Genomic DNA, 24,028 nt, shown 5'->3' on the forward strand with positions numbered 1-24,028 from the left:
AGAATTACTCTTTTAAACAAGGGCAGAAAATCTGGTTATGTGGAAACTTCATGTGAAAAGTAGATCTGTATTTAAATCATAGGCAAAAAGTCGTAACAGGAAAAAAAAAGTTACATGTCATAGGAAGAATTGTAAACCCAGATATGGAAACTTTTATATTTTGGAGTTGATTTTAATTCAACAGCAGATTGACAGCAGAAAAAAAATCTTAGACTGGGGGGTTTTGTCCAAATACTATAAAACTACTGGGTTTTTTCCTTAAAAATTAAAATCATGGGGGTAATTTGACTGTTTTCAATGACTCAGTTTTATCTATTTTGAAATCATCCTGTGATTACAAATCATAATATATGTTTCTTTGAATGTCATTTGTACTGATACTCTTCAGGAATGGGCAGTGGGAGTGCTGGAAAAGAAGGGGGGCCATTTAAAACTCTTTTAAGACAACAGACTCAGTCAGCTCTGGAACAAAGGGTAAGGCATTTTATTCTTCCATTTCTGATCTACTGAAGTGAAACTTTATCTTTTAGTAAGTTAAATGTTTGCTGTTACTTTTTGTTTGAAAATGTGTCATTTTAGGTCTGAACTTACCACAAATGTCGAATGTTTCACAGCCTTTTTGTCCACAAGTTATTTAATACTAATATATTRCTAAAGCATTAAGAAAAGTGGAGCAATTATCTGTGCACAGCACTGARGTGATATTAAGAAGTTATTGTAAAAATGGCTGTTGTGTGGCTCTGTAAGGTACTGATGCATGTGTAAGTTTAATACTTAAGTAAATATGCGGTGATAAAGTTTTTACAGAAGCCAAATTCAGAAACATTGGCATAGCTTTATAGAAGGTGAAAATCCTGTGTGGAACTGGGAAAGCCTTCAAGTTTTGGGAATTGAGTTGGTACCTTGCACATCATTTCATGGAGTAGAAGGTAGCCTTTAAATGGGAGCTTGAACCTGAACTACTTGCCAAGCAATAGAAGACACTTATAGATTTAAGTTTTTCCTCTATAGGACTAAAAATGCCATCTGTCATTACACTGAATAGACTATATGATGAAAATAATGGTTTTAATTAATTGTTTATATTTGGAATGAGTAATTGCAAATTTTTTTAATAAATTATATACTGCTTTGATCAAAATGTTGATAATGAGGTGTCTTGAAGGAAGAAATAAATTTAATTACAAATTCTGACTACCTGAATTAGTGGCATAGGAGCATATATGTTAGCTGAGAACAAAATCACTTACATATGTGAAATATAAGTGCCCAGCTTCTATTTTGAGTAAGTGGATGATTCTCTTCTCATTTTTTGTGTTATCCATGGCTAAGGGAGGATCGCCCCATAGATTCTGTAGAAGGCGGGTATGTTGAAAACCACTGTGTGACTCTTTCTAGCCCTTTCTTCTTGTATTGGGGATTTCTAAAGCCTTATTTGAAATATTTTCATTTTCTTTTTTTATGAGGCTTTGCAGATTTTTTTGTAATCTTGTTTATGCAGAATTTTTTAAATTTCTTGTTTTTAAGAGCATTTCTCAGATGGGTGTATTTTGCATGTTCATACATTTCAGTTAAAATTTTAATTTAGATATGATTACAAATCCATGGCTGTTTGCTTTTAATATTTTAATTTGGGAAAAAGAATGCTTTAAAATTAGTCTTTTTTCTGTTTACCTTTGATTTTCCTAGCATTGCAGACATTCCATAGCTGATCTGTTTATTTTCTTAGGAGGCTTTTTAAAGACAATAAAAATGTAAAGTAAGAGCCCTTAATCTATTTTTAGAGCTTGAAGTATTTRCACATTATTTTGATATGGTCTGTGTACTATCTAGTAGAAAAAAAATAGGATGGTAAAGTAGGATGGAGACATATTGAGTCTATTAATGAAGGTGATTATGATGTAGCAGCAAAGCATGTGCACTGTTAATTGATAAAAAAATACTTTCATTCTGTCTTCTGAAAGTTTCATRTTGGATGAATCTTTGCTATGGTTACCTTAAAATAACTTCTTTTGGTTACCTTAAAGTTGACTAGGATGAATAACATCTATGAGTTATTTTGTCTCTTTTAATATTACACACATAAACAGTGCGCTCTACTTGTCTCAATTTCTTAAGATACCAAGTATTTGGGAAAACCAAGAATAAATTCAGTATGTATAATATATTTCCACATGAATTAGATATATCCCAATGTCCCAGAATACTTTGAATTTAAGGGATCTTAACAATCATGTTATTCCGACACCCCTTTTATGGGCAGGCACCTTCCACGAAACCAGGTTGTTCAAATAGTTCTTTTGAGTCTTATCTAGGTTGTTGGGGTAGATGGTAATGCTAAGGTACTTAAAATAAGTTCAATTCATTTCATTCTCCATATCTTTTTTTAATCAAATGTGGTTCTGGTGTATTACTTAAATAACCTTCATTGCAAACAGAACAGAGCTTGTTAGAAGGGTAATATTCCTCAATTTTTTCCCTGAAAATAAACATGTGGAAAATACAGCTGTGGAAAACACATGTACGTTACATTTTATATTAAGAACTGTTAGCAATTCCCTGGACGTCTGTAAGACGTAACTGTAGCAAGTGTAACTGTAGCACAGCTGTCTTTCTGTATATTTTTAACTAAAAATATATATGCTGTATTTCCATCAGTAGGAAAATTTGAGGTTATCTTACTCCTAAAAAATTAGCCTCTGTTTTTGCAGAAGCAGTCAAAAGCTGCTGTCAATGGTATTTTGTGTCTCTGACTTCCATGTGAACAAATTCTGTTTTTTTCCTGGTTTTGCCTTCTGCAAGTGCTTGAGAGATCTTTTCTGCTGCCTTTTCAAAGTGGGGATCTGTTGGTCTTCATCTCTGAAGGGCACTGCAGGAAATCTGTTGTTTTGGAATGCAGTTCTCTGGGAGATTTCTTTGGCTGAAAYCTTAACTTGAACATCTTTTCTTTCCAGTGACTTCTTATCCAGCCCATCCCCTCAGTTCAGGTCAAGAAATACTGTAAGGTTGTTTGGCYGCCTTGTGAAATGGCACAATAAATGTGCTTAGAATAAAAATAATACAGGAAGTGGGTAGTATCTTAAAGTGRACCAGTAGTCCCTGCTCTGRTTCAGCCCCAAAAGYTCTGTGAGSACACCTGAACATTACCTGAGGGAGTGGTTCAATGATGGGAATGAGTGAATGGCTGGAAGGGAATCAGAGAACTGCTTCAGCTGGCACTCACACCAAATGATGTGTGTGTAGCCCTGCTCCATGGCTTCTTCATTGCTTGGTGTGTCTTTGAATGAAATGTACTTTAAAAAGAAGAGCACTAGCAATACATGTATGTGTATACACATTTAAAAATACTGTATTAAGCAAATATTTGAGGATTTGATTGTAACCTTATCAAACTTCTCCCAAACACCAACTATAAAATCTCTGAGTAGTTGTGAGGATTAAAGAGTGGCAGTTCTTTCACGGTCTATGCAATCAATGACTATGAAGTGGAATAGTGAATTGGTATTGGTAAAATGACCATCTTCAGYTGTAGCTTAGAAATCATCCTGTTCTGTCATACACTGAAATACTTTGTGGTTGCATCACCATGCAGTGATAGAGGGGATTTATGAGATGGGAACTRCATCTGGTTCTTATGAAATCTGTTTTCCCTGAAATAACTATGGATTTATAATTTTTTAACTATTACAGATTACAGCCTGTAATTGAGGTTGGAATTTGTCTTTGAGTAATAATAATAATAAAAATATTAAAAAAAAACCTCTAAATGAGACTAGGAAAAGAAAAGTAATCACATGAAGCAATGGAGTTTTATCTGTGTAAGAATGAATGAGAGATTGTTAATAGAATCATGWTCAAATGGTTCAGTGAGTCTTACCCAAATTTGTTTGTGGCTCAAATTAACAGATAGGACACCTTATTTTCTCATGTATCATAATACAGACTTAGGAGTATTGATCTATTAATTGAGATAAARCCATGTTATTATTTGAGGTTTTACTTCTGGTTTGTAGCATAGGGATTCAGGCAAACTGGAAGTCTGAATATGTTAAAATTACTTGCASTACACAGCCTTATGGAAATGAACAGAAAAATGAAAAACCTCCTGAATTTCCATAGAGATTAAAAATCGCTGGATTTGCTTAAGCTTTAGAGCATGGAGTATTGTTTACTTTGTTCACTCCACACTGCTTTTGCACAGTGTAAATGTGAATGTGTGAGTATATATATATATAATGTAAATGTGGTATAGGCTTAATGGAATTTCATATAGGTGGCACATTCAGTAGACTTTTTAATTGATTTCTGCAGCCCTGGGAAAGCAAATATTTTGAMTATTTTTACTATTCTGGTAACTTGCAAAGCACTTAGCAGTCTGTTAGGACCTTCTGGGGGAATCTTTACTATATCCCTCTCTACGGATCCATTGCTGCTCCCAAAGACCCATCAGTCAAGCAGGTTTGCAGAATCCTGTGGTGAAAATCTTCCTGCTTTTTAATTGCATCATAAGGCAAAACTGCAAGGTTTGGGTTTTGGGATTGTTTTTCTTCTGKTTATTGATACTATGGTTGCCGATTTCAAAGTTTACCTCTTAATTTTGAAAGTTTAGCCAAACAGAAATCTAGAAAACGTGAAGTCTTTACGACCTTTTAAAAGTTTTGAGAGTTTCTATAACGAGGATGGTAAGAATCTTGAAGTATTAATTTTTGAGCTTACGTTGGGCTGTAGTTTAAGAGGGCTTTCATGCCATGTATTGCTGGAAGAACCTGATCCTCACTGAGTCTGCAGCATGTGTGCTGTTCAGGTAGAAGCTCAGTTGATCTGTACTGTTTTAAAGTATGTGAGAAAGGAATTTATMCTGTACTTTCTCTCATATAAAATTATGGTATTTATTTGTTCCATTTAACTAGTTACACTTATRCAAAACATGATTGCATGGTTTTTCTTCCTTTTTTCTTTTTTTTGCTTTCTGCATTTGGAATTGCTGAACATGAATTATTGCCTTTCCCCCATAAGTGTGCCATTTTGTATATATTAGACATATCACAGAATGTCTCTGGAAAAATTCAAATCTTCAGGTTTTGAGCTCTTCTTTGAACTTTGAACTTTCAACTTCTTTGAATATGACTTTTATTTCATTATTTGTGTCTTGAAAAATTGCTGTTATCACTTCCTTTGCCTCTTGTATGAATTGCAAGCTGGAGTAGTTGCTGAAACATAACTCTTCATTTTACTTATGAACTACTAAAAAGTAATTAATGAAATTAATTGGAAGTTAACTTCCTTAGTTTAAGAACTTTCCTCAGTTTAAGTTGTGTTTCAAAGACTTACGCTTTATGTTAAATAATTGATTTTTACTTACTATATTTAGAGTTTATAAGCAGAGCAGTCCTTTGATATTTTTTAGGTATGTTTTCCRTAATAAGTCATTAATCATTCTTGCAAGACTACAGTTTGTTTCACCCTGTGCCTCAGAATCAAACTGCAGTCGGTTGTAACAAGAGCACCAAAAAATGGAGAAAAATACTTTTTTTTATCAGCTAATGAAAGTAGAATTCTRGTGTTTAGCAGCAATGAATGGATCAATAGAAGCTTTGTTAACACAAATATGTGAAGTTTTGCTTACCTATCGCTATTGCTGAGAAGCAACTCTATGGGGGAAAAGTACTCTTACACTGTAAAACCTCTGCTTTTCTGATACAATGGGTCCATGAGGATACGTGGTTCTGTAGTGCTCAGTAAGCCTGAAGGACATGTCTGGCCCAATGTAACTGCTTTGCTTGTATTTCAGGGAAATGATCAGTTCATTGCATGTTAATTGGCACTCAGCAGTGGTTGGTAAGCAGTCATTTGATGTTTGTTTTTAATCATAACAGGAATTCCCATTTTTTACCTTGACGACCTTCCCACCAGGCTTTCTTGTCCACGTTGGGGGTGTTGTCAGTGCTCGCTCGGTGAAGCTTCTGGATCGCATCCACAATCCTGGTATGTCAGCACAGAAATTACTTCTTTGCACAAGGTCTGTCATCTAACCTTTATAACATCAGTGCTTGAATAGATACGAATCTGTTCTAGCARTGTATATCAAAAGCAATCTATTTCAGACAATCATTTAAGCTTGAAAAATAAGTTACTCAAAGGTTATTTTTTTCGTGAGAAACATTTCAGCAAGTTAAAGAAATAATAAAAGTACTTTGAATCAGTAACTTTGCACTGAAAACGGTCTCTGAATTATTGAGGGGTTAATTAATTTTTTTGCCACTTTTTAGTATTAAAACTTAATGCAAGTTTTCCATGCAAACAAAAATTAGATTAAATGCTTGATCTTAACTATGAATGTTTTCTCATTTTCAGCTCCTTGAAATCCTTAAGGACTAATGGCTACAGTTTAGCTCACAATGTGGTTTTTACCTTTACAGCTTTGTTTCTGTTCTTAAAAACCTTTATTGAACAGTACTTCAAGATTTTTATTTACTATTTTCCAGGGATCTCCAATACTAGAATGTGTATTTTGCATGTCCCAGTTCTAATGTTAGAACTAAGTGACTTTTGGTGCTGAAGACTTCAGTGGTTTAGTCACTGAGACAAGATGAGAAATGCTTTGCAAAATGTTGGAGTTGACAGTGCRCTTAAAAATGCAGAGGGGAGTAAAAATAGCACATGTAGTCATTTTGCATGCACTGGTCAGGAGTAATAATAGGAAATTTGTGCAAATGCATCCTTAAAAACAACTACAAAAACTGATCTTTTCCTTTTTTGTTATGGCCCAAGGCAAGCAATTCTCCAAGCAGGTAGATTGTTGCTGGTCTAAAGATTCTGTTAACTGGCAACATGAAATTAAATCCAAGGCATAATTTGAATTAGATCCTCCTACTTTAAGGGATTTTTTCCAAGCATATTAGTACACAGTATTGCTCTTCAGTTTTCCTGTTTCAAGATCTATTTACACAGTGAAGAGAAGATTAAAAGAAATATCAGTCTAATTTATATGTGAGTCTTTCCTTTCTTTGCCACAAAGTTATTTTAGGATTCTGTATTTTCAACAGATTTCTGATACAAGTCTCTTATGTGCAAAATTTACTGTGTGACAGATGTAAGACAGAATAGAAAAGAAAAATCAGTTTTGTTCAGAAGTTTTAAAACCTAATTTCTTGCATTACGCACTCCTTTATTTTTACCAGCTGACTGGAGGCAGTATAATACATGAGGCAAGAYAGAGATGTATGTTTGCACAGCTGCAGTGTTTCTGTGGGACTTGCAGATCGCTCCTGACAAGTGAATGTAAAATGCATGATCYTTGGAATTCAGTATATTGCAAAACAGTGAGAACAAAAGGGAGAATGGCTGTGGGAGGGAAGGTGGAGAAGCAGAAAAAGATTCTGATATAGTTATGATCATGAAGTATTTGAGTCAAATAAGTCTGTRAAATATTAATGGAAGCAAATGAATAAATCAGGAAAACACAGTAGAGAACATTTGAAGGTGGATTAAGAACTTGCCAATAAGACAAAATTGCCATATACTGTCCACTTTGGTCACCTAGTGCCAGATTGCTGTAGCATGCTCCTTTTCCCCTTTCTATTTCAGCCTCTTATTAACTCTGCTGTCTGTGTCTTTCCAGTTCCTGTGGAGTGGTGTTGTCAATTGTGTTCTTGTTGGTAGTTTTTTTTCACTATTCTGCTTCTGTAACTGATCTACTAATTTGCTGTTTTGAACTCAGCCTTTGTCGGAATAATGGGTAACACAAGATCATACAAACTGCTAGACTGGAATAGTTTCAATTCAGGTATTTAATTAGTCATTCAGTACTACATATGCTGACAGAAATTATGGCAGCTCAGTGAAGTTCTTAGAAATGCTGTAGGATATTTAGCTTAATGCTTCAAATTTAAATCTAATCATCAAATGCTTAAATGTCATGTTTTCTTCTTGTTAAAGACTTTCTTTAAAATTACAAACCATTGTTTTAGTATAAAATAGTATTGCTAAGAATAATTTAATACCAATCTGTAAAGCTGAATGTTTAGATATTTATTTTGTAGTTGCTTTCAGCTCAACATCCATGAAGGAAGTAATTTAGGAAAAGAGAATGTATATATACAGTTGGGATCTTATTAGGTGTGGGTTTGTTTTTTTTTGTTTGTTTTGGGGGTTTTTTATGTAACAGGGTTTGGTGGGTTTTTTTGGTCTATTGGTTTGATTTGAGGGGACTATTGGTTAGTTTTGTTTTGTTTGGCACGAGCTTGCACTTTGTTCAACACAGGCCTTCCTCCTTTTAATTTCAGGAAAGCAATGAATGTTATTAATAAAAGTTCAAAAACAATAGATATATAATAGTTAATACTAGATATAAAAATTATGCAAGGAATGTAGAGAACTATCTRTTTAAAGAGAAGGGTAGTATATAGCCCTGGATTTGTTGGTTCACAAATCTTGTATGCTAAAATGCAACCAGCTTCAGGAATACTTAGCACTTTTTTTAATGTAGTTTTAGAAATCAAAATGTACRACTTCCTTATGCAACTGTAGAAGGAATAGATGAGTTGATCCAGTCTAGATGAATAAAGACTTCTTCCTCTTATCTTTTCCTTCTGGATAGATAACATGCAGTGGAAGAGAGGCAGGCATAACTTCTCTACATATAACATCCAAGCCAGCAGACCTTGTCAAACTTTGATGTTTTTAAAGCTGGCACAATAAAAAGATACAAAGCTGACGTCTGAGAGCTTTTTTTTCCCCCAGAAGCAAACTTTCCTTCTTGGTAATTCACTGTTGCCATGCAGCTCTGTGTCATGCTCTAAAATTCATTTTAAATATATCATTATTAAAAAACAGACACTTTTAATTTTGCAAATAGTTCCAAAATAGGGAGAACCTAAAACTGTTGGCTCATGTTTCTTGTTCCTTGTTAAAGTAAGCATCCTTTAAGATTATGAGCTTTTTTTTATTTTGTTGGTTTTCTTTGCTTGTTCTGAAGTGATAATCCTTTTAAATTAACTTGCAGTATGGAAAGAATATACTAAAATTCTCAGGTCTATGGCTGGTATAGCATAATCTGATCCAAGGCGTTAAAAATGTGTCGAATTTTTTTATCTTGTATGCTACCTTGAAAAGTTGGAATTCACTGTTGCATCTTCCAGATTGTTTAGTAGGATGTTTTTATCGAAAGATTTTTATTAGAATAATGGAGTAAATGATTTATGTACAGACACTAAACATGCCTTGAGCTAGGCTATAAAGTGATCCACAGTACGAGATTGGGAAGCCAAACAGAAGTCAGGAATTCAGTTCTTGAGAGAATATCCCAAACTGTTGACTAAACTTTTTAGAGATTACAGGGAAATGAAGATTCATATGTATATCTAAACCATCCATTTTTTATCCAGAGGTGCTTTTTTACCGGAAAGTGTTGGTTGGAATAGAGAGGTCTAACCAAGCAATTGTAATTATAGGGTTAATACCACCCTGACTAGTGGCTGTGTTTCTGTTCAACAGACCSTTGATGTGTCAGTGGGTCTGTAGGAAGAGCTGGTTCATCCTGCTGGTTTGGGACTGAGCAGGTTGCATTCATATTCCTGGAAGCAGGGGCATTTTGCAGTGCCAGGTGTGCTGCTGGACAGGGAATATAGTCACAACTGTAAGTGGACTAAAGTTATTTTCCTTTTGGAAGATGTTCAGACTTCATTTCAGCTTGCTTAGTAACCTGTGCAGCACGGAAGGATATTTCTTTTTTCTTTTCTTGCCAGTGGTTTAATTGTGTGTAAGATACAACACGAGCATCTGTGGTGAAAASTCAGAAATTTGAAGGTGCTTGAAAATCAGACTTGGAAGTAAAGATTGACTGTTTCATGAGTGAAAAAGAAGCTGCTTAAATATACAAGAATTGCATATAGTTCAATGAAGAATTGTTTAAATGTTTGTAAAATACTAAAAAGTAGATATGAAGATAGATTTGCAAGATAAAAGTAGGGAGTTGAGCAAAAATGCATGGAAAATAGGGCACATAATACAGTGGAAGATACACTGTGATGCTGGCTCTAAGAAAGAATGTACTGTAAATATAAAAACATTCAAGGAATTCTCAATCCAGAGAAGTGGAWCTTTGTTCAAAGTTGGCACTGAGATTAAACACAGAGCAGAAAGGGAGGCAATGCAAGAACTTGCAGAATAGAAGCTGCTTTTCCATATGGCTGTTTCATAGCACCAACATATAGTTTCTCACATAATTAAATTTCAAACTCCTCATTGAGGTGGCTGCTCCAGCAGTGCATCTTCAGCTCCAGTAGTCAGAAACATGAGAAGATAAAAGATTGTTAAAACAATTCCTAAGCATCTCCTGAGACTCATGTGCGATATCCAGTCTTGCCATTGAAGTATGAAATTCTCCAGAGTTAGTTTTGCATATGAGGAAATGCAAGAGGAAAGCTTGGCTGTGTTTTGGTTCTGTAACTGAATGCTTTTCTTTCACAGAAATACAGAGAATGTGCAAATTACATTTCAAGCTGCTTTCTGGGGTGTAAGTGTGGCCCATTTGTAGGAACACAGTAGGAAATGTCAGAATGTTCCTGTTGGTGTGTGATGTTGTTGTCCTGCAGAGCTAGTAGGAAAAACCCCAACATTTTAAGCTTGACCTCTTGCCTTTTCTTGGAGAATTTCCAGGTTGACTTCTTGTCTGTCATTATGTGTTGATATAAAAATGGGATGTTAAGGCAGCTGTCAGAGGCGTTTTCTGAAAATAGTGAGTGGTGTGATCTGATGTTCACCAATAATAACTTACTCCAGTTTTCTGCAGCTTTTCCAGAGGAGTGAATGCTCCTGAGTAATTTCTATAGTTAATGTGAATGGTGTTTGAATATTCTTTCTGGAAGCAGATACACCCTTATGTTAATGAAATAATTTTCATTGAGGCTGTGCATTAATTTTTTTTTTCTAGAGTTCTAAGTAGATATTTATGTAACTGAACAAAGGATGGTCGCTGTCAGTGAGCATAGAATAGTATTGATATTTTCTGTTGGAGATTCCTAAATAAACTTGGCATATAAATATTTTTTTAGAATTCTTTGGCTACCTAAGTAATRCTATTTAAAATGTTTGTACTGATTTAAAACTCTCCCTAAATTCTGGCTAATGGTGTGAAAGCCAATATAAAGTTTTCCTTGCACAAGTGCTCCAAGAAAGTCATTGCCTGTTGCACAGCTATACTTCGGCTTTGAATTGATAGTAGTATCCAAGAGAGAGAACCTTGGTCTTGCTGAAAATAGTTATTTTTGCACACAACTCATCCTAATTTCAAAATATAGGGCTCGAGTAAAACTGTTGTCTTCATAAAATTTCCTTCAAGGATTGCATTGAGTTTTTTCAGCTTTCTGATGTTTGCTTTTGTGGTTGCRAACATACAGTTGTAAAACTATTTGCCTGGCTCAAAATATATCATTGTTGGAAGAAAACCAGGATGATTCTGGCTGAATCACCTTCCTAACTACTACATAATTATAGCTAAACATGGCCTTGTAAAATGTCTRTGGACAGTTTTGTAGGAAAATATATAGACAGAGAGCATAACTTCTAGCTGACTGTAACAGGAGTRTAGAAATAACTGATAAATGTCAGTGGATAATATGAGGCACAAGAGATTTTATTTTTAAGGCTCCTTGGATGCAGGCATTAAGTGGCTTTTCTGCTTTGTTTGTCTTAAAATAAAATAAACAGTTGTGAGTGTATAGAAATAATACATGCAGAGGTTCTGCATTCCTGAGTGCAACCAACAAATAGGAAATTCAGAGGTAGTGTCATTTCATGCCAAATAATGCCATCCCTGCCCTGCAGCMATAAAATAGATAAAATGTGGTTAAGAAAGCCCTGTCTTGTTACAGCATAGTGTCCCCAGTTTTGGGTAACAGCCCCTTTGTTGTACTCATTTGAAGCTGTCSTTTGAAGACTGCTCATGTTTCAAAGTAGATTGTATTTATTGTGCCAAGGTGGCAAAGCAACAGACACAAAATGGAATAAGTAGTTTCTTTAGTACCTGCTGAGTCACAGTTCCAGGATGAATGACTGAAATAATCACTAAAAGCTGGAGTAACAAAAGCACATATTTATGCCTGCAACTGRTTTTCCAAAGGCAAATTTATTTCCTATGTTTAACTTTTTTTTTATTATTTCTGGGCAGTATTTTTTGAGCTTTTATAAGTCTAAATATGATGGATGCAATTTAAACCTGTATTTTAAAGTGTTATTTAATAGTTTAATTTTTAATATACTCTGATTGTATATATAATTTTTAATATACTCTGATTTTTTTCCTTCAAATGCCTTATCTTTTGATGTTAAATTTTTAATTTTATTTAGGTTTTACCACGTGGTGGTTTTTTTCTTTTAGCTCTACACTGAATTATTGCTGCTGCTTTGACATTACTGCCAGATTTTTTTTTTTACATGCTACTTTTTTCAGCTTTTGCTGTTGCTATCAGATCTTCACCTACAATTAAAAGAAAAAATTACAGTCTGTTGTGGCTGTATTAAGCTTATATCTTGGAGTATATTTTGGGATTAAATCTAACACTCCTCAACAGTGAACTGCCACTGAAAGGAATGATGGATGGAATTTTTTGTGTGGTTTCTCTTGGAGTCTTCAGATGGTCATGTAGTGATTTGGCCTGTCTGACCCAATAGAAAACTGCCCTGCACATGAAAGGGTTTGAGTTTAATCAGCCAGSCAATATCTCTTCCTGTAAATGCAATTTTAATCCTAAATGTTCTTAAAATTGTGTCCTTAGTAACTGAAGAATTCCTTCAATTTTCAAGTCTTTTTTGCTCATTCAACACTTTGGGCTTAAGAAGTGAGATAAGTGCTGCTCTCTGACATCATCTGACAGAAAAGCACTGGTTATCAATAATATTCTGCAGGCTGGATGTTTTATTTGGAGTAACTTTGTAGGAGTAAGTGTACCTGTTCTGTTTGGGTGTGGTTACACTGTTTCCTGCTGGTTTAGTGTATCCTGATTTTCCTTTGGTATAGCCCAATAATTTCCTTCACTTTCTGTAACAAAGTTTTCATGTGTGCATCTTTTAGTCTTAAAGATGAATATAGGGAATAGTTTTTTTAAACAAGACTGTTTAAACAAGACTGTTTTAAACAAGACTGTTTAATGGAGTGACTTGGAAACTTTTTTGAGAGTTTCTAGGTTAATCTGCTGTAGGTTTAGTTATTCGCTACCCGAATTTTGTGTTTAAACTTAACAGACCAGAGGATTTGTCTTTAGGTACAGTTGTTTAGTTGTTAAATATTTTAGAAATTTGATAATGTCAATGTGTATGGGATAACCAGAGGATTAAATAGAACTTCAAGGTCCAGGGAAGGTTSCTTGTAAACCTAACAAAGGTGAATGTTAAAAAAACCCAACCTGCCAAACCTACAGAAAAATCCCACACTTCTTTCTATAGAAGTTGTTAGCAGGTTTTTCRTTAAGAAGATACAAAAACAAGGGAATATTGAAAGTGTGGATAATGTCTTTGCCTAATGTGAGACTCCAAGATKGAATCTAAAAGAGTGTTATTTGCCTCCATTGCCATTTTTGAAACAACAGAACAATGAGTCATTTATAGATTGTGAAAATTTTCCTCAGATGATTGTCCTCCTCCTGTCAGAATATGTGTTATATATGTAAATATTTACTAAATTATACACTGTAAAATTGGTTGAAATGAACCAGGTAGTTCCTACTTTGGAGATGTTTAAGGATTCAGCTTTAAGGATACAGCAACTCTTGGGTATGAACTGTGTAATCGAGAGACCATTCTTTTTAAACTTTCTTCAGTTTTTAAAAATCTGTATGGACTAACAAAATGCAGCTTCTGGCTAAATCTTGAAAGAACCTATACAAGTGAACCTCTAGCAAACAACTTGGGAAAGGTGTTGTTTCTGATGAATCAGAAAGTAATAGTGTCTAGGTGAAAGATTTACACAGGATATTGTCCCATGGACAGTACACCTCAACCCTGTATTTTAAAGGAGATGGGTGACTTGGTGGTGGGTAGAGCTAACTCAAAGAACATTGGTACAAAAGTGCTGTTTGTGTCTTTAAAAACCGCTGAATAAAATCAGTTTGGAAAGTTTCAGTTGGAGGAGGTTTGAGTTGGCACGATTTTTATAGAACACTGTACTGTTGAAACAGTGTGTTTTGCTTCCATTTGGTTATAAATATCCTGCCAATTTGGAATTGTTAATAAAGTAGGTTTAATATTCAGCCTTTGGTTTCCAACAAAGGGTGTAGAATTAGCATTGGATTTTCCTGTAAACTTTTCTGCATAAAGTTGTAGAGAAACCTTGCTCCAAACTACTTGGTAGATTTGCTAGAAAAGCTTGTGACTGAGTGCTCTGTATGCTTGCCTTTTTGCTTCCACCTAGAATCCAGGGCCATTACTTTCTGTAACCATTTCAGTGAGCTGCCATAGTTTTCAGTCTGTACTGTCACCTGATCCAAGCATGCGCCAAAATACCCACCGTTTCTGGCTCCTGTCTGCTGAATCTGCTTTGCAAACCCTTAGTTCTTAAGCTTTTGCCTTAGCAAAAAACCAAACAGGCACTCTCATGGAGTGTGCTGGACACATGCCATCCTGCTTCCCTAACTCCTCTAATTGTTTATGTAAATCCTTAGCTTTACTAAACTTGTAAATGCTACGACAGCATCCCCATGTGAAATCGTGTGGCTCATGTGTCAAAAAAGGCTGCTTGTGAAAATATTTGTCAGAAGAATATGAATGCTACACATTGCACTGCATTCAGTGTTTCGTATCAACTTATTACTGCAATGTCATGGTGTTTGATTTTAATTGTAGACAATCATTTTGTGTTTTAATATGCAAAGGTAAGTTCGTGTAAATCGTGAATGTACAGTATTTATATATAAACATAATAATTGTTATTTTTGGCCTCTTTCTGGAAGAAAAAAATACACAAATATCTTAAGCAGAAGTCCCAGTCTTCTTTACAAACACATTTATGCATGACTTATAGAAATGTTTTCTCTTTTGCAATAAGAAACTGTTGAATTCTTTGAAAGATGTTGGGCCYAAGTCTGTTAACACTGAAGACAATGGCTAGAAAAAAATTCTTGCCTCTAATAAGAATGATAATGATCCATTCTATTTCTGTAGTTAATAGTTTTATTAGTGCTGATGTTGAACAGATTCTCAGAATAAARGGTTAAATGTTGTTTTAGCAAGACAGTGTTGAACAACTTCACAGCAGTATGTGTTTGCCMTAATGGTAAGGTGTTCTTGTAGATGTTAGGTGAGAAAATTGTTAGCTCTCTTAACCTCAATAATTTRAACTATAAATTTTCATGGAGGAAAGCTGAATATTTGCATAGAGTTTGGGACCCGTCACTATTTCTGCCTTTTCTGTTCACTTTAAGGATTCTTGTTTCCTTTCAACATCTCATTCCATTTCAATTTTCACTGTAGCTACACTTCTTTTCAATGTCATTCTTGTCTGTAATCTTACCATTATTTCACAGCACTTTCTCTGTTCATCCTTAGTCAGTTCACCTGTTGCTAACTTTCAAATCCTCATCATGACTTCACATTTTCTTGCACTTTGTCATAGAAATGTCACTGGTGAAAAGTAAAAACAGYTTTTGTCACATGGGACTGAAAGGTGTAAAAATTTATGGTTTAGAAAATTGATGCTTTTTTGTCTAGAAAAAAAGTGTATTTCTCCTTTGCAGGTGTTTTTCTGTGAAGTACAAGAATTTGTGTGGCTCTTTAGTCAATATTCACAACCAGCTACCTGTGATCCAGTCTCATTGCGCAGGTGTTTTTCTGCATGGTCAGAGAACCACTTTAGCTACTACTTAGACTTTTCGTCTATAAAAACACTCTGCTTGTGACTGGAGGGGGAAGGAAGAATTGCTCCCAAGATCCTTGTCCATTCCACCAGAAAAAGAGAACTTACACACCATATGCTTGTGGTGTCACATCTTCCATACACTCTGACTTTGTCAGATGTTGTAGCCTTGGCCTTACAATCATTTCCAGAGATTCTCCCTCAATTCAACTACCCCTACTGCTGTTACCTGGTGGCAGCACAGAGGTGCACATGCAAAGAGAAGACTTTTCCCACTTTTTGTACCACAAAAGGTTCTCAGAGCTGAGCTGGGGAGCTCCAACCCTGTGATGTGATTGATTATTTCTGTAGGATTCTCAGTTTCCAAAGCTGAAAAGAATAGGTGCTCCAGGCATCTGAGTCAGGATTGCTGAGTATCATCTTAAGCATTTGTTTTCCCATTCACTGAGAGGGTTTAAACAGTGTTTTCACACTGAGTGAAGTGCACCACCTCARGATTGTGCCAGTAATGCACTGAAACTGCTAAAGTGAGCTTGGATGTAACAGAACATGGTTGATACCGTTCACAGAAATTCTTTGTTTTATGTCCTAACATATAATTTTTTTTGTTGATTGCAGAGAACATTCCTAAGAACTCTCACTGTAGGGTTTTTCCTGTTCAGTGTTCATTTCTTAAAGATTGGTTAAACTTCAGTCTGAGCATTCAGACTGCTGCTGGTCAGCATAGTGCTGTGAGTTACACTGCATTGTCTCCTAAAGTTAGGTATAATTGAATGTACAGACCTCTGTGCTCTTCTTTTTAACGAGAAAATGATGAGTTCAGTTTAGAAAAATTAAAGCCTAGTTCTGAATGCAAAGTTGAGGTAAATTCATGAATAAATACATTTTACTTTGCAATATTTCTGTTTCAGTAAGTTTTAAATTATGTGTATATCTGCATCTTTCATTTTTGTTTGTCATGTTGTCAGAGAACCAAGTGTATGATARTGGGTTTATCATACACTGTGTTGATAAATATTCCTGACAGTACAAAATTGGTTCCAAATAAATCTCAGGTTTTGACCTTGATATTTAAATTAGGATTCACCAAGGAAAACTCAATAGCCAAAAGTTTGTATCTGTGCAAAGTTCAGTTAATTTCAGGCAACTTTGGTAAGAATCTCTCTACTCAGAACCCTTGRTAGCATCTGAGTGCTGATTGATTGTTACTGGTTTTCCCTTTATGTATCAACAATTAACACAGTTGCCAACTACATTCATTGAAACAGGTAAGAAGTTTTGAGAGGAGAAACAGCTGATAAGCCGCAGTTATAAATTCAGTGGTTGTTGAGTCCCTATGTTAAAAGCTTGCAAGACAAGAGCTTTAGTTATGGGAACTAATTGCTGGGCGGTTAAAATAAATGGATTACATGTATTCTAGCAGCACACTTTTTTGTGKTTTTTYGTGTGTTGTAGTTTTCAAGAAAAGCAGGCAGGATACATTTWACATGTAATCTGGAGGATAGTAAAGGTAATTAGAACCCATTGGTGAGCATTGAGGAAAGGTGCAGTTTCCAGGATAGTGAAGCAAAAAAGCACTGACAACAAACATTCTGTACTTCTTCATGTTGTAAATGTAGAAGTTGTTTCAAATCCCTATGGCTTCTCACAGTTAGAAGTATCACAGAACTGTCTGATTAGGGATACAGTGTTGAACAAATATTTTTTAAATCTGTTTAACAAAGAGAACTGCTTGCAGTAGAAAAAGCTGTTGAGGTTATTTCAAAGGTATCAAGTGTACAGCAAATTCAAATATTAGTTTACTACAACAAATACTGCTTTCATTGCTTTTAGTTTTTCAACATTACTGAGTATCTGTGWTGCTTCGTTGCAAGTTACACACTGCTCTTGTGTTGTTGGAAACTGAGAGCGTGGTTTGGAACTAGAAGTGAGTAGAGATTGGAACACTATCTACWGTATTTTGGTTTTATCTTATATAGACAACAATGGAAAACCTGTTCACATGGGGGAGAAACAAGATTATTAGTGAAAAAGTCCCATTAGTGTTTGCTTTGAAATGTGGTAAATAGGAAGGAAATTAAGTGTCTAGGTACAACAAAACACATGAATATGAAAAGCTCAGATTTTTTTCAGATTAATTGCATGAAGCTTTGTGTCAGCATAGTACAGAATAGTGAACTGATTTATACTTTGTCTTTCAGATGAACCAGAGACACGAGATGCCTGGTGGGCAGAAATCAGACAAGAAATAAAATCCCATGCCAAGGCATTGGGTTGTCATGCTGTAGTGGGCTACAGTGAATCAACCAGCATTTGGTAAATCATTATGATGATTTGATTTTCAAAATGCCACAGAAAATGTACTTAATCTTCAATGGTTTAAAAATTAACTGTTCCAGTACAGTTGTTGGTACTGTCTATTCTATAACTACTTTAGAAAGTTTAAGTGAGATGATGAAATTTCAGTATTAGGCAGTATTTATGTATGCTTAGATCTGGGTTTTATGTTTTTTCTAATGAGTGTTACATTTTTTTCTTTTAAACTAGTGCCTACAATTTGCTTTGTAGTAACTGTATTAATTTATCCATTAAGCTTTCTAAACCTAATCTACCTAAATAATTAAGATTGTTCCTAAAAGTATATGTATTGAAGTTTTATTCTTGGGTAACAACTGGCAGAACAGTACTTAAATGGAAAACTTCACAKTTCAGGCCCAGAAAAAGCTCCTTCTGGGGTCAGGTGTGATGATATTAAACAGAAAATTACACTGGTTCACTATTTTGAATTGCTTTTGGGAAATAACAAGCAAATTCAAATATCTGAATTTATTTTCTTTCAAGTGATTTTGCTGAAATATTTTAAGGTAAAAGCACTAAAGATTTGCTTTTTTTGAGGAAACAAGTTGGAAAAGTTTTGGTTTACTACATTTACCTCAGAATTACTCCATCATTGAGAGATGAACACACCCAAATGAGGTGTTTATTCCTTTGCCTATCTCCTCGTAAAAAGCATGAATAATTTGTATTATTTTTTCTACCTTAATTATGGGGAAAGAATGTACAGAGTATAGACAGGCAATCAGTTATTGGGTTATTTGATGCTTGCATTTTTCTAAAATAATTTAATGTGGTAGTGTCTGATTATTGATAAAATATTTTATTGGGATTCCCATGCTTATTGCCAGTTCAGCTTTATTCCGTGCTTCAAGCCTGTGTGTGTAAGTACTGGTCTGCCACACGTGTTATGTATGCAAAAATCATTTTGGAAAGAGAAACAACAAATAAAAAAAAGGCACATGTGTCATTCTAGAAAATGTGGGAAAGATTTTCTCTATTTTTTTTAATATAGTGTTTTAATTACTGAATGCTAGAGGTTTGTTTCTTACTTAACAGCTTGAGAAATATTAAAAACTCTGTGGTCTTTCTGAGAGCTTTAATTGCTAAATCATTAATATTGTTGGTTACTTTTCATGCAAAATGTACCATTATTTTAGTTCCTCCTAGTAAAATTTTACTGTTTTGCCACTTTTTTTCTTCCAAGAAGCACCCTTGTAAGTGCTGGGTTGTAACTTCTTTTTGAAAATTGAATGTTGATAGGATGCTGAGGCTTTCCCTTTTATTTTGGTAAAAAATTATGCCTTGGTTTTTTTTTAATGTTTGGTTGGTTTGCTGTGGTTTTTTTTTGCATTGTTAATGATAGAACTGAAAGTCATACTTATAACTGGTTAGTGTTTCTGATGTTATATTATTTATAACMTGAGGCAAAGCTCTTTAGTCTTTCTGTTCAAATCCTTCTTCATCTCGTATTTACACAGTGGTTATGGTTTAAATACCAGMAGAGGATTGTTTGTGAGTTTTAATGGATAAAATTTCACAAGTGCACAAAATTAGTGGTATTGTTGAACATCATTGTGACTTGAATCAACCTTTTAATCTGATAATTTTATATAAAAGCACCACTGAGTGGTAGGAATTCACTCTGTTGTCATTCTTTTCTCTTATAGTGAAGAGGTCTGTATTTTGTCCGCGTCTGGCACAGCAGCTGTACTGAACCCTAGGTTCCTTCAGGATGGCACCATGGAAGGCTGTTTGGAACAAAGGTTGTCATGGCAGCCTGGCTTCTTTTCCATAGGGTCAGAGAAGGGAGAGGTTGATTTTTTTCCTCAGAGCCAAGATAGTTCTTCTCTATTAGGGTAGGTTACAGTGTTACAGTGCAGGATGCAGGACCAACCACTTTACTGCTTTTCACTAACAACAACCACCACAGGAGTAATGGAGCTCTGCACCAAATTAGATACTCTGTTTTTATTTCTAACAGTCTCAATAAGGTAACACGTTTGACTACTAACACAGATCATAACTCGTTTTTTTTCTTTGCTGTCTTCAGGTATCTTTTCTCAGCTTTATATCACAMTATAAAAAATGACAGATATTTGATAACTTACATAAGCCAAAAGTGGCTATGTCTGTAATATGTGTATATAAGCTCCATTAAGTACTATTTATGCGTATTATGCTCTCTAAATATTCTTTAAAGAGCTGCATGGGAGATATAAAATAGCTTGATTATAAAACAAATACGGTGCCAGATTTTTCCAAAATAGGTATGTGCTAGTTGAAGTTGATGAACAAAATCATGAAATTGAAATCCAAGTATGAAGTTTCCCTTTGTTTCTKCTCTTGCAAATGAAGTTTGAAGAATGAGTATTACCACAAAGTTGTTTTTTGGGGGAAAAAATATTAATAATGCATTTTAATAATTTATTATGTGTTCATCAGGATAGTAATCAAATATTTCAAGCAATTATTATATTTGTAAGCAAGGCTATTTATTACACTTTAGCACTTGCATTGCTTTTTGCATTATAAACCAGTCAACACAGTATTATTTATTATTTTGTTACCTTGTTARCAGAAGACCAATATCTTCTAGTGTAGATAGAGTTTTAAATACTGTAGCCAAATGAAAATACTTGTTTTTGTAGTCACTATATGATGGAGAGRAAGAAATGTTGTGTTCATAATATAAAGAAAATAGCCCTTTTGTCAAAATATGTATTTTGATGCTACTAAGAGTCTTGGCATAGATTAGAAATCCTGATGGTAAAACAACTAAACAGGCAAAGTTCATGCTCAGCACAAAATATATTTGCCAAAATATTAAGATTACTAATGTTCCAAATCTTTCAGATTTGCTTAAGCACCTCTTCAAAATCACTGAGAAGAATTGTTTATGTGAAAGAGAATAAATTTGCAGTGATGCAGTTGGCTTGTGCTTTCCCTGTTCGTATTTTCATAGTGGTCATTCCTGAGTTCTGCTCATGGGGGAGAGAGACTAAGTGTTCTAAGCAAGTACCAAGTCTTACCTAATGCCTTATCTTAGGAAATAATCTTGCTGTTCTTACTATATATATATATAGTGCTGCTGCTCAGTAGGATGATTGGTTTGTTGTTTGTATTCTGCTCATTAGGGTTTTATAGGGTTTTGGACACAATGAATGTAAAAGAGGCTTTTTTGGATATTTGATACAGCAAATTCTCTGTACAACTGTTGTACCATGGATTACATTTAGAAGTTACACTGATTAAAGTCAGATCAGTGATGTTACAGGTTTATGTAAATTAACTTAATGTCCTTTTTCTCAATCCCTACAAGAGAAGTTACAATGCAAGTTTTATTGATAGCAYTTTAGCTAGTAGTGTGCGATCTGATTTTCTTCTTCTAGTTCATATATTGCAATACTTGTCACATTGGCATAATGGAGCAGAGTTTAGCTGCGGTGTATGAGTTAAGTAGATATCTGCAGGTGTTTATACATACATATGTGCACTTACTGATCATTGTTAACAAGATGCAGATGTTTTAAGTATGTTCTCCATAATGTGTTTTTAGGATTGAAGAAGCTTCACCACCAGGTTGTGGATTTTGCCATATCCCATATGATGAATTGAACATGCCATTCCCTGCTCACCTCACTTACTGTTACAACTGCAGGAAGCAAAAAGTTCCCGATGTGCTTTTCACCACAATTGACCTTCCTGTAGAGGCAATAGTTATTGGGAAGGGATGTCTTATTCAAGCCAGGTATCTATCAAAATATTTCCTTAGTCTAGTAAAGCTTTGGAGATCTTTGAAAGAATTCCTATTGCTAAAATGCAGTATGTCTTCTAACCRTATATTATAAAACATACAGTTGGCACATGTTCTTGTATAAAATTTCTCTGAAGRTATCATTGCACTGGTGTGGGCTTTGAATTTCAGCTTGTAGGACTAAACCCAAAGAGTGGATGATGACTTAAGGTGTTGTCAGAGATGGGATTGCTATGCTCTTTGTTTTATTTTTTTCAGATAAGTATCTTCAGTTAATGCTTTAGTTGTGAGGGCTTTTGGGTTTGGGTTTTTTTTTGTTTTTTTCTTCTTTCCAGTGTGTGTCTTGAATAACTGTATTAATAAGATTTTAAAAAGTTCTGCCACTARAAATTACAGCAGTAATTTTCTGTCTCTGGTTGGCAGCACGAGAAATAGACATTTACATTTGGGGTCTTACTAGAAGAAAAGCTGAAAATATAAGTTTTCAGATGATACTGTCTCAAGAGTTCTTGTGAAGAACTGACATTTTATTTTACTGTTGCAGCAATCTAGAAGATTGAAAAGARGCTGTATTAGGTTATACAAGGAGGGGGAAAAAAATCAAAATACCCTATGATACGTTTCATTCTTCACAAATCCACTAAAGCTCTGTCTGTGCTGGTTTGTGTTGCCAGRTTGTGCCGTCTGAAGAAGAAAGCTCAGGCCGAAGCAAATGCAACCTCTATCAGTAACCTCTTGCCATTCATGGAGTATGAAGTGCACACCCAACTGATGAACAAACTCAAGCTGAGAGGAATGAATGCCCTCTTTGGGCTCAGAATTCAGATCACTGTGGGGGAAAATATGCTGATGGGCTTGGCAGTAAGTACAGTTGGGATCTTCAGAGTCTTTTGCTTTCTCACAGTATTTTTTTAGGAAGATGTGCAAATGTGGGAGGATTCAGAGTAACCAGACACATTAAAATGTTATTTTAAGAAGAAGGTGTCTTAAATATTGTAAAGTCAGGACAGACTTGTCTTTCAGAACCAGCAGAAGAAGATTCAAATCTTGAAAATGGTAGAAGACAAGATGATTAGAAAGGGATGAGAGGAAAAGAAACTTTAGAGAGTTTAATGGCATAAATTGTRGAAAAATKRTAGTATTCTTTAAAGGTCCTGTCARAGAGATCCCTGTTCCTCAAATTGAATTGCAGTTCCATGACAAATAAGGTCAAGTAAATCTCTGACGAAATTTTTTGGTTATTTGGCAACAAGGGGAAGGTCTGTTGCCTCTTCTTTCATGGAGCTGAAGAAATAAATGATAAATCTGAAGTGTCTTAGKGAAGGTCGAGAAATGTTTGTTAACAGCATTTTCTAACCCCATTCTGTCATGYKAGGTTGKAATAGTGAAATATTCTCCTTCTTCCTGCATCAGAGGATGCCTGGGTAATTCTGGCTGGCATCTTCTTTTGTCTTTCATGATCTGTTTTCTCTAAATAGGGTTTCTCTAAATAGAGATAGGGTTGTCACAACCTGTAGATGGTTTGGCCAGGTTTTAGATATTCGAAAATAGTAAAAAACTATTTGCCTATGCAAAACATGCTGGGGCAGAAGCCTAAATTTTTAGGCAAGTTGAAGAGTTCCATGAAAAAATCCCATGAGAAGGACAGAGTTTTTTAAAAGAATAGTGAGGTGTTTTCATAAGTGAACAGAAGAGAGATATCCGTTTATTTATTTGCAGTAAGTGATGCTGTAATTTGCATGTTACAATGCTTGAGCATAAGTATTATGGAAATATTAGGAGTTCATGCTTACGTAATTGTCTTATTTTCTTCGTGATTTTTTGAAAGTCTGCAACAGGTGTGTATTTAGCAGCTTTGCCAACACCTGGGGGTATTCAAATTGCTGGGAAGACTCCAAATGATGGCACCTATGAGCAGCACATATCCCATATGCAAAAGAAAATAAATGATACAATAGCAAAAAACAAGGAACTGTATGAGATCAATCCTCCAGTAAGTAAATTCTTTATTCTTAAAAATAAAACATTCTGAGTCAAATAYGTACACTGTATATCCATGTTTTCTTACTGAGTCATTCAGAACATGAGTT

The 24,028-nt window shown here is 34.9% G+C and overlaps 1 protein-coding gene across 13 annotated transcripts in view; it reads left to right on the forward strand.

Moving 5' to 3' along the window:
• Positions 1 to 24,028, forward strand: part of C2CD5 (C2 calcium dependent domain containing 5) — a 56,612-nt gene that overhangs the window by 17,926 nt on the left and 14,658 nt on the right. For 4 of the 13 annotated variants that reach the window (XM_057369524.1, XM_057369533.1, XM_057369523.1 and 1 more), the window contains 8 exons: positions 389 to 474; positions 5,877 to 5,985; positions 7,721 to 7,786; positions 18,049 to 18,163; positions 19,852 to 20,040; positions 21,741 to 21,932; positions 22,613 to 22,799; positions 23,767 to 23,931. In XM_057369524.1, the coding sequence (XP_057225507.1) occupies positions 389 to 474; positions 5,877 to 5,985; positions 7,721 to 7,786; positions 18,049 to 18,163; positions 19,852 to 20,040; positions 21,741 to 21,932; positions 22,613 to 22,799; positions 23,767 to 23,931 (1,109 nt within the window). The remainder of the gene's footprint in view (positions 1 to 388; positions 475 to 5,876; positions 5,986 to 7,720; positions 7,787 to 18,048; positions 18,164 to 19,851; positions 20,041 to 21,740; positions 21,933 to 22,612; positions 22,800 to 23,766; positions 23,932 to 24,028) is intronic. The other 9 variants (XM_057369531.1, XM_057369535.1, XM_057369530.1 and 6 more) reach the window with 4 other exon arrangements.

The sequence above is a fragment of the Malurus melanocephalus genome, unplaced genomic scaffold, assembly GCF_030028575.1.
Source record: "Malurus melanocephalus ecotype Western Australia unplaced genomic scaffold, MMel_1.1 scaffold_112, whole genome shotgun sequence".
NCBI lineage: Eukaryota > Metazoa > Chordata > Aves > Passeriformes > Maluridae > Malurus > Malurus melanocephalus.